Source organism: Tupaia chinensis, unplaced genomic scaffold (genome assembly GCF_000334495.1).
Source record: "Tupaia chinensis unplaced genomic scaffold, TupChi_1.0 Scaffold000316_1, whole genome shotgun sequence".
In the NCBI taxonomy this organism is placed as follows: domain Eukaryota; kingdom Metazoa; phylum Chordata; class Mammalia; order Scandentia; family Tupaiidae; genus Tupaia; species Tupaia belangeri.
This window is the reverse complement of record NW_006159809.1, coordinates 7,123,739-7,134,624: the sequence shown is the minus strand read 5'-3', so window position 1 is coordinate 7,134,624 and position 10,886 is coordinate 7,123,739. Positions and strand designations below refer to the sequence as shown.

At 52.1% G+C, this 10,886-nt stretch overlaps 1 protein-coding gene across 1 annotated transcript in view; it reads left to right on the top strand.

Annotated features, from left to right (window-relative positions):
* The window catches only part of ATP6V1B1 (ATPase H+ transporting V1 subunit B1), a 23,485-nt gene that overhangs the window by 7,723 nt on the left and 4,876 nt on the right, over positions 1 to 10,886 (top strand). Inside the window, exons 2-6 of the mRNA XM_027772937.1 lie at positions 523 to 578; positions 7,460 to 7,558; positions 8,420 to 8,513; positions 9,069 to 9,146; positions 10,025 to 10,238. Coding sequence (XP_027628738.1) covers positions 523 to 578; positions 7,460 to 7,558; positions 8,420 to 8,513; positions 9,069 to 9,146; positions 10,025 to 10,238 — 541 coding nt within the window. The remainder of the gene's footprint in view (positions 1 to 522; positions 579 to 7,459; positions 7,559 to 8,419; positions 8,514 to 9,068; positions 9,147 to 10,024; positions 10,239 to 10,886) is intronic.

Here is a 10,886-nt window from a genome sequence, read left to right as displayed (position 1 = left end):
CCCCTGTCCTTCTCACACACACGTGGAGAGTGCACAATCAGTGAGGGGTGAGTGGAGGGAATTGTGGTCCTGGTGAGGGGCAGAGGAGGGCACTTCTGGGCCACAGCTGGGGGCCAGAAGCTTTTGGAAAATGTTTCCAGTCAGAGAGGAGGGAGTGGGTGAGGTGGGGGTTGAGGCCAGAGGGGAAGCTGTGTCAGGGACAAGAAAGGCCTCTGCATGGCCCGGAGGACTCTGTGGAGGCCTCTGCCCTCCTGGCCCTCCCCCAGCCTCCTGCAGGTGTCCGAGGCAGCGGGGGCCCTGCGGGCGGGGGCATGACCCTTACAGCAATGGTGGCTGGCCCTGTCATAGCTAATGACCCTGATGGCCCAGGCTGGGTTGGAGGTGGGGGTGCGTAAAAGGAGGGAAGGCAGAAGATGCGTGTGTGTGTGTGTGTGTGTGTGTGTGTGTGTGTCTGTGACTTGGAGGTGAAGTGTGTGTGGGGGTGTCTGGGGGTGAGACCCTAACCTCCCACACCTCCTCCAGCTTACAGGACCGTGTGCAGCGTTAACGGGCCCCTGGTGGTGCTGGACCAGGTCAAGGTAAGATTCCTTTGCCTCTTTCCTGGCACCAAGGCCAAATCCCAGGGCTCCTGGAGAGATTTCTTCTGAATTTCCCTTCCCCGATGGCTTCCCTGGGTCTACCCTTCACTCACCCCCCACACTCACATTCCCTAGCTGTCTCCCCAGTCATCCAAGACTCCCCTTCCTGCCTCTTCTTTCCTTTATTTATTTATTTTCAAGTATTTTTGGTATAGGGATGTGTGCTTGCAGGAGACAGAGAAAGTGAGAGCACCCTTCCACACACCTGCCCTCCCACCCCCACACCCCCCAGAAGCCATACCACAATCCCTTCTGCATTCTCCTCTCAGGATTTTGGACGCACACATGCCTGCGTGTTTCTCAAGCCATCAGGCCCAGGAATCACACAGTTGGCCATGTGACATCCAGCACCTTCGCCACCTCACTACCTGCTGGCCTCACCCCTTCCTGCCTTTTCAGTGGAGATTGTACGCACAGACCTGGGCCTTGGGAAACCCCGTGGAACCAAGTCTACTGAGCCTTGCTTTCTTGTCAGTGGAATGACCACCCCGCTTCCTCCAGGGGAAGAGGAGGCAGCAGGTCACGGCCTGCTAACATTTCTCAGGAGCTGACTTGTGAGGGCCTTCAGGGCAACTCAGTCTCAGAATAGCACCACGTTGGGAAGTGAGGCAGGCCCCATGGAAGGTTCATGGGATGTTCATGTCCCTTGAGGAGCTGTAGGGATGCAGCAGACACCAGCAGTTTGAGTTCTGGGGTTGGGGATTCTTGAGTTGTAAACAGCCCTGCAAACAGACAAACAAAAACAACAACAAAAAACCCCACTCCACTCGGGACCAGCAGATGGCTTAATGGCTATTTCACTGGACTCCCTTGTAGCTGACCACAGTTTGAGTCCAGGACCCGGTGGCTTAAAGTCACGCCAGGCATGTGTGTGCATGCATGCCCAAGATCCCGAGAGGAGAATGGAGGAGAAGGGATTGCAGGTGGCCATCCCCCCTGGGGGGTGATTTCTCGCTTTCCATCTCTCTGTTTCTCTGGCAAGCGCAAGCGTCCTATAGCAAAAACCTCTCAAAAAGAAAGAAAAAGTCACCCCACTGTTCTTCCACTGACCAGTTCCAACCCCCAGCCTCCCACCCATTCCTGAGTGGAGCAAACTGGAAACCTGGATGCTGCCTTGACCCCATGTCTGCCAGGGCCTATGCTCTCCAGTTCTCTGCCTGCCCCACTGTGCCTTTGCTATGTGATGGCCTAAGAGGGGCCCCCAGCCTACACCCTCCTGTCCTCTCTCCACCCTGCAGCCAGTCAGACTCACTTAGGGCCACCCAGTGCTGCGGCCTAACTGGGCTGTTCTACCACTGCTCGCCTCCCCACTCACTCCCATCACTCTCCCTTCCCCATTCAAGGCAGAGCTGCCACCTGGTGTCCCACAAGGGCCTTGGCACACACTTCTCCCTCTGCCTCTTGGACTACCCTTCCCTCACGCCTTCCCTCACGCCTTCCCTCTGACTCATCCCCAGGGCTCGCTGAAAGGTCGCCTTCCCAAACCTCCTCCAGCCTCCTGGGTGCTGGGCTTCCCGTAGTCCTACCGCAGGCTACCGCAGGCTACCGCAGGCAGCGTGGTCCATCCAGGCACTTGGCCATTGTCTGGCTACATATCTACCTCCCGATCCCCACCCACCCCCCGCCCCCGTGCGGTGTTTTGGGTACCTTCAGTGTTTTGTTAATCCTTAGCTCCGGGCAGAGCAGAACACAGCACCATTACTGAACATCCAGGCTACCGTGGGTGCTCAGCACGTTTGGCCAAAGGAAAAGTGAGTGAATTAATGGGAGGAATGAACCAATATGTATTAACATGAACAGAGGTGGACCCGTCAAACCCGAGCTATCTATGTAAGGAAGTCAGACACAGGCACGGCGGGAAAACAGATTCCGAGTATGGACAGCACTGGGCAGCCCACTGGCAAGGGACGCCCTGGGAGACAGCGCAGTGAGGTGCTGCGGTCAGGTGACGACCCCCACTCCCACCCATCCCACTCCTAGTACTAGCTCCCGCCAACCCCAGAGAGCATCAGCACCCTCTGGGAACCTGCTAGAACTACACATTCCTGCCCCCCCTAGCCTGACAGAAACTTCTCACAAGCGAGTGATCAGATGCGCCCGGGAGCCTCAGGACGTCTTAGATCTAGGATTGTAAATCCCAGTTTCGTATCCATTATGACGATAGGGTTGTTGTGAGAATCAAATTTGCTAAATGTACAACTTCAAGTTAAATTTTTTTCTTTCTTCTATGAGTGGGCAAGCCACAGGGTCCCAACCACAGGGTCCCGATGCCACAATCCATCCCAGCGAGCCCCAATCGTGTGCACACGTGGGCCGGGTGTTTTCAGGGACTTCTGACGCTAACTCCCGGTGTGGGTCAGCGCGCGGAGCATCGCATTGCTGCCGTGCGCCACCTTCTGGCTTTCTGGATAAACGCACTGCTATCCCCCACCCCACACCAGCCACAGCTCTGCCTGGAATGCAGAAATGCTAATAAACCCGATTAAACTGCTGGTGCTATCTCCTGCCCCCGCCTTCACCTGCCGCACTCTCCATCACACCTGTCAGTCTAGACAGGAGCCAATGCAGGAAGGATAGCGCCTCGCAGGCGACCATTTTCTCAACTGTGAAACGGGGCTGGACCAGGAAACCAGAGCTGGACGCCCTGATCCACGGTTCCATGATGATTAGATGCATCTGTGACTCTGCAGAGCGAAATAACTGGGTGGTGGGACAGCCAGAGAACCCTGAGCTTGCTGAGGAATAACAGGAATCGGTAGTTTACAGTCTCCTGAGTTCAGAAGGCACCTCTGTGCCTCTCTGCTGCCCATACCTTTCTCCCTCTTCCAGAGTTACTTGGGCGAAACGCCACAATTCTGTCTCTACAGCGCCACCTACTGGCCACACTGAATCACACAGGGAATTAATGACGCTGCTCCCATTCTTCTCAAAGGGAAAAACGTGTTGGGGAATTCTGTGTGTTTGTAGAGCAGAGGTTCGTAACCCAGGGAAGAAAGCCCTTGAAATTGTATGCAGACCGTTAGAGGTATGTATGCATGCACAGCGTGTTTCTGGCTGATAGGGCCAGGGATTCAAACCACGATCACCATTGTGGCATCTGGCTTCTCTTCAGCAGGGCCCTAGAGTGGGACCCCGCTTTGGCTTAGAACACAGACTTGTTCTCCATTTGTTCAGGCTTTGTTTTATGTCCTTCAATACCATTGTATTCCTTTCTTGTAATATGTATTTCCAGGTGTTTCATAGGTTTGGCACTGCTATGGATGGGATGTTTTTATTTGTTTCCTCTAACTGGTTAACACTGGAATAGGAAAAAAGCAGATTGAGTTTATATTGTGGTGGTGGTGGTGGTGGTGATGGTTTGTTTTGTTTTCTTGTATAGAGGTTTTTGCCTTAGGGCACATCTGCTCTCTGGGGAGAGAGAAAGAGACAGTGATCTCAGGAGGGGATGATCACACCACAATCCTTTCTCCTCCATTCTCCTCCCAGGATCTTGGGCACACACGCACACGTGCCTGGCGTGAGTTTCAAGCCACCGGGTCCAGGACTCGAACTGTGGTTGGCCATGTGAGAGTTCAGCAGTGTAACTGCTACACCATCTGCTGGCCCTGTTGTTGGTGGTAGTTTTTTGTTGGTGATAGTTTTTTTTTTTTTTAAGAATCATTTTATTTAACTTTGTTTATTTATTTTAATTTGACCAGAGAGGGGGAAAGAGAGAGAGAGAGAGAGAGAAAGTGAGAAAGCAAGCTGCCAAGTCCAAGACTCGAACTGTGGTCAGTCACGTGGGAGTCCAGCATCCTTCACCATGCCACTTGCCAGCCCCAGTTGGTGGTAGTTTTTAACCAGAGCCTCTTGGGCTTTTCTAAATGTACAATATCATCTGAAATAAGGTGATTATGTCTCTCTTATCAGCATACTTACATTTTATTTTGAGTAATTTCAGTTTGGGGGACAGTCAGTGGCATGGTGGTTAGGGTGGCTAGATCTCACATGACTGAGTGCGCAGTTGAGTCCTGAGCCTGGAGGCTTGAAAAACACCAGGCACATGTGTGTGCATGCCCAAAATCCCAAAAGGAAAACGGGAGGAACAGGGATTGCCCTGTGACCATTCTCCATTGGAGGCCTTTCTCTCTTTGCCTCTTTCTCTCTCTTTTTCTCTGTCTCTCTCTGTTCAATGTGCATACCCTCTAGGAAATTAAAACACAAACACACATCTAGACATAATTTCAGTTTTATAAAAAATTGAAAAATTTAGGGCCAGCAGGTGGCGCGGTGGTTTAAGTTCTGGACATACCCACATGCCCGACCACGCTTCAAGTCCTGGACCTGGTGGCTTGCTTTCTCACTTTCCCTCTCTCTCTCTGTGTGTCTCTCTCTGGTCAAATTTATTTATTTATTTATTTATTTATTTATTTGGAGACGTTTTTGCTATAGGTCGTGTGTGCTCGCCAGAAAGACAGAGAGAGACAGAGAGACAGAAAGGGAGAAATCACACCCCCCCAGGGGGGATGGCCACGCTGCAACCCCTTTTCCTCCATTCTCCTCTTGGGATCTTGGGCACACACACACACGCGCCTGGCATGAGTTTAAGCCACCAGGTCCAGAATTCAAACCATGGTCGACTACATGGGAGTTCAGCGACATAGCCATTATGCTAACTACTGGTCCCTCTTTCTGGTCAAGTTAAAATGAAATGATGAATGAATGTATAAATAAATCATTCTTTTTTAAAAAATTTAAAGATAGAAACATCCACATTTCATCCCATTTGTTCTATCATTTGCTCAGAGTGTATGGGGGAATGTGTGTGTACATAATTTTTTCTAAATCTTTTGAGGTTAGACTATGCCCAAATATTCCTGTGTATTTCTGAAGAATACAGATATTCTCTTACATAACCACAGTAGAATGATCAGCTTCAGAAATTTACACTAATACAATACCTTTACCTAATCTACCACTCAAATTCCAATTTATCAGCCAGCCTGTAAAGGTCTCTGAGCACATTCAGGCTGACCAGACCGGAGATTCAAACCACAGCCCCTTCCAGTGTAGGATTCAGCCTAGGATGGTGTGTTTAATCATCACGCCTGCTTAGTTTCCTACAGTCTGAAACATTCTCACAGGCTTTGACATTTCTGAAGATATGGTCCCCCCCACTCCACCCCACCCCCCGTCTTTCTTTAACAACAAAATAGAACATTCTCTGTTTAAGTTCATTCGGGTATATTCTTCTTTTTCTTATTTCCATCGCCAGTTGGTGCATGCCCTCGCCAGAACAAGATGGAGAAGCAGAGGTGGGGGTGGGGGGGGCATCCCTCAGTGGGGTGTGGTCACACTGCCATCTCCTCCATCTCACCATCCCGTTGGGGTTTCCAGGCATGTGTAAATTAACCCCAGCCCCATGGCTAGGAAAAGACTGCCACTGGTACTTGGGGCCCTGGCAGCAGGGGGACTTTGTCCTGGTACCCTGCAGAAGCGCTTTGCCGGTGTGTTTATCACTAGTCCATGGGGCAGAAACCACTGGGCTTTCCAGGAGACCGCGACAGCCACAGTGATTACTATGTCTTGTGGAGTTTTTCCAAGATGCTAGGCACCCTGCTACTGGATTCATGTATAGTTACCCCATTTTCTTCTCCACAGCTGCCCCAGAAAGCGGATGTTATCATTATTATCCTATTTTATGGTAAAGGAACCAGGGACACCTCATGATCACCTGGTGTCTCTTAGCTTAATCTTTTTTGTTGTTGTTTATTCTGCTATAGGGACATGCACTCACTTGGGGCAGAGAGAGAGAGTGAGAAAGTGCTCTGCCAGGGGGGACAGTCACACAGCAATCCCTCTCTTCCATTCTCCTCTTGGCAGGTGGCTTGCTTTCTCACTTTCTCACACATGAACACATATGTGCCAGTTTTTTGTAGTTGTTGTTTTTGGAGAGGTTTTTGCTATAGGGCGCGTGCACTCGCCAGAAAGACAGAGAGAGACAGAGAGACAGAAAGTGAGAAATCACCCCCAAGGGGGGATGGCCACCTGCAATCCCTTCTCCTCCTTTTTACTCTTGGGATCTTGGGCACACATATGTGCCTGGCATGAGTTTAAGCCACCAGGTCTGGGACTTGAACCGCGGTCGACTACATGGGAGTCTAGCGACATAGCCATTATGCCAACTGCTGGTCCTGTTTTTGTTTTTTAATGTATGCTGAAAACCATCAGCTATTCATTCTTTTCTTTTTACTTCTAAATTTTATTTATTCATTCATTTTCTTTTAAAATTTTGACCAGAGAGAGATGAGAGAGAGAGAGCTAGTCACCAGGACCAGGACTTGAACTGTGGTCAGCCATGTGAGAATGTCCAGCGCCCTAACCACCACACCACTGCTGGTCCTGCTGGGTGTGTTTTTTAAGCCAATGAGTCTGGAACTCAAACCAGCAGTCAGTCATGTGAGATCCTGTCACCTTAAGCACCCCACAACTGGCTGGCTCTATTTCCATTTTAAAGATGAGAAAACTAAGGCTTATTACTTAATGACTTAAGTAACTTATTAAGTACTTATTAAGTCATTAAGTAACTTCTACAAGGTCACACAGCTATGAAGCATTGGAGTTTCAATTCTAACCTGGTCTTCTAGCACTGAAGTCCACACTCCTAGTCACCCAGGTACACTGACTCCCAGCAGAGCTCAAACTTCTGCTTGCTAGCCTCTCAAGTGTCTGGGCACAAGAGGGGAAGCTAACAGCTTGAAGATTGGCCAAGGAGGAATGGGGAGGAGATGGGACTCTGCCTCTGGTCTCACTGCTGCTCTGAACTGCTCTCCCCCTGCCAGTTTGCCCAGTATGCAGAGATCGTCAACTTCACCCTCCCTGATGGGTCACGAAGGAGTGGGCAAGTGCTGGAGGTGGCTGGGACCAAAGCAATTGTTCAGGTAAGAGTTGGGTCTGAGTCCATTTTATGCAACATGACAGAATACCACAGACTGGGCAACTTATAAAGAGATGAGGTTTATTTGGTTCACGGTTCCAGAGGGAGGGAAGTCCAAAATCACAGGGCTGTATCATAGCATGTTGGGTGACTCCAAATGAATACAAAGCACAGAGAACACGAGGGTCAAGCTTTTTCTTTCCTTTTCTTTTTCTCTTCTTCTTTTTTTTTTTTTTTTTTTAATTTGCCAGAGGGAATGTGCACTCTCCAGAAAGACAGAGAGAGAATGAGGGAAAGTAAGAAAGCACCCCTCTCATGGAGAATAATCACCCCACAATCCCTTCTCCTACATTTCTCCCTCTCTTTGGGATTTGGGCATGCATGCACACATACCTGGTGTGTTTCTCAAGTTGCTATGTCTGGGACTAGAACCATACAGTCTGCCACATGGGATCCAGTCATCTTAACTACCACACCACTAGCTGGTCCTGAACATTTCCTTTTATCAGGAGCGCATTCCTATGGTAACTAATCCATTAGCATAATAACAGCATCAATCTGTTCCGAAGGGTGTTTTCATGATCAAATAACCTGTTTGAGATTCTGCTTTTTAGTACAATTGCAATGGTAGTAAGTTCCCAGTGCATGAACTCTGGGGGAGAGATTCAAACATAGGCTGGCACTGATGGGATGCAGGCTGGCTGAATAAGAGAATGATGCACAGTTCCCACACAACCTGACAAGCTCTGAAGGCAAGAAGTTCCCCATCCCCTGAGAGCACCTTGCCCAGAGCTGGTGCTAGAATGGGAAGCCTCAACTTTCCCAGCAAAACCCTTGTTGGAGTAACCACCTCTTGTCCCCATAGGTATTTGAGGGGACCTCTGGGATTGATGCCCAGAAGACCACCTGTGAATTCACAGGGGACATCCTACGGACTCCGGTGTCGGAGGACATGCTGGGTGAGAAAAGGGGTAGGGTGGGGATGCTCCTCTGTCCCTCAGCCCCACTTCTCCAGCCAAGACCTGAGCACACTACCCCGTGTGTCTGTTTCCCTGTCTGTCTCCCCATGAGCTCTTTGAAGTTAGAGGTGTGTCTTTTTCCCACTCTGGTCTCTGACCCCAGTTCAGGGCCTGACATACGGCAGGTGATTGGACTGAAGGAGGTCTTATGCAATAAATGAGGAAGGCAGATTGAAGAAACTGAGGCACGGTAGTTTGAGGTCTGGCTGAATGAGACTGCTAAGCCCAGCATATCCCATGACGCTCTCTCAAGACCTGCCATACCTCGTTGGGGCCTCCCTTCTTTCCAGCCTGAGATTCCCCTATTAGGGTCATAGTCCTAAGCCAGGGCTTTGCCCATGAATGTTTCCAGGAAAGGAAGGAAGACTCCCGAGGGGGCATTCATTGTAGCTAGTTCTCTGGGGTACACAGGACAGTGAGGGAACAGGGTGTGGGGGAGCCTGAGAGACATAGGGCTGGTCCTGAGCATCCTTCAATCCCCTCACCCACTCTCAGGTCGGGTTTTCAATGGCTCCGGCAAACCCATTGACAAGGGTCCCGTGGTCATGGCGGAGGACTTTCTGGATATCAATGGTGAGTGTCTGGAGGCTCTGTGTGGCTTTCAGAACCCAGCTTCTACCCGCCCCACTCATCACCTTGCCACCTTGCCCTTGGTAGTTCTTCCAGATGCAGACCCTGAGCAACTGCCCAGGACTCACCCTCATGGTGGGTCAGACTCAGATCGGGTATGATATGAGAGCAGTGAAGACCTCGCTGTCCCCAGATCTGCCAGTGAGCCCAAACACCACCTTCAGCACTCTGTCCAGTTCCTGTAAAATGCCATTGTCATTGCACAGTGCTCCTTGTGGGCCCCAGGGCCATCACTCTCCTGCCCTCAGGTCCCTGTACCTGGTCCTGAGAGCCGGTCCTTGGGCTGAGGTGGCTTGTAGAGGCAGACTCGCCCCTCCTACACTCTCTCCCACTCATGTAGGAAGCCTTCTTGGGTCCCCCAGCCCTACCCCCTCATTCACTAAGGACACAAGGGAGGCCACAGAGACCCCTGGGCTTGTCCAAGGTCACACAGGAAGCCAGTGGCAGAGCCCAGAGCACCTGCATCCCCCTCAGATCCTCTGAGCCCTGCAGAAGTTATCTGTAGGTGGTGAGGAAGGCTCTGCCTGGAGCCCAAGGGACCTCAGCCTGACTTCCAGCCTGTCTGCCAAGGGCAGTGCTGTCCAAGGTAGCAGTCGGCCTGTGGTCATTTCAGTGGAAACCAATTCAAACAAATGAACATCTCATTTCCCGGCCCTGTTTGAGGAGCCCCGTGTGCTCAGGAGCTCTGCGTGGCTAGGGTGACACGGGGCAGCGCAGTCAGGGCATTTCCACCATCGCTGAGAGCTCTGGGGTGGGGCAGGGCTGGGAAGGGCAGGGAACGGCCTGCAGCCCTGAGCATGGCCTGTGGTCACCCCTCCCAGGTCAGCCCATCAACCCCCATGACCGCATCTACCCCGAGGAGATGATTCAGACAGGCATTTCTCCCATCGATGTCATGAACAGCATCGCCCGTGGGCAGAAGATCCCCATCTTCTCGGCAGCCGGGCTTCCCCACAATGAGGTAAGGCCTGCAGGCACGAGCAGTGGGGTGGGCAGAGCCGGGCTGGGGCTGCTGGGCCAGCAGGGAGGGCTCCCGTGACCAGCTGGTAGGGCCTGGCAGAGCGAGGTCACCAGCACCAGACGGGCAGTTGTCTCCGGGGAGTTCAGGGACTCAGGGCTGCATAAGACCTCCTTCAGTCCAATCACCTGCCCTGAGCAGGTCTTCCAGCAGCCTGAGTGAGTGGGGCACTCCCTGGCTCCCGGGGCCCCTGTGCTAGGAGTTGTGCTTCGCGAGCGAGCTCACTGGTCCTTGTCCTGCTCTGCACCCAACCCACCCACTCCGCCCCCCCAACCAAGGTGACCAGCCTGGCCCCTCTCAGAGCCAGTGTGATGAGGTTTGGAGACACTTCTCCCAACCATCTTGCACCCTGATGTGCCCCAGCTCACCCCCAAATAGCCTGAGAGATCTGAGAGCCCCACTCCGTGGTCTGGGCCTGGTGTCTGGCAGCCCCGCATCGCAGGCCCGGGGCTCCTCTGCTGGATAACCCCCAGTGGGCTACGGGGAGTACCGAAGGGGGTCTGAGAGGGCCGACTGCCCTAAGCCACGCTGCCCAAACCTGTGCCGAGGCGGATGCTCTGGGACAGCTCTGCCCAGCTCCTCACAACAGGCTCCCTCAGCCCTGCAGTAGCCAAGGACTGTCCCAAGAGTGACTGTGCAACCTGGGGCAGCCCCTTCCCCTCTCT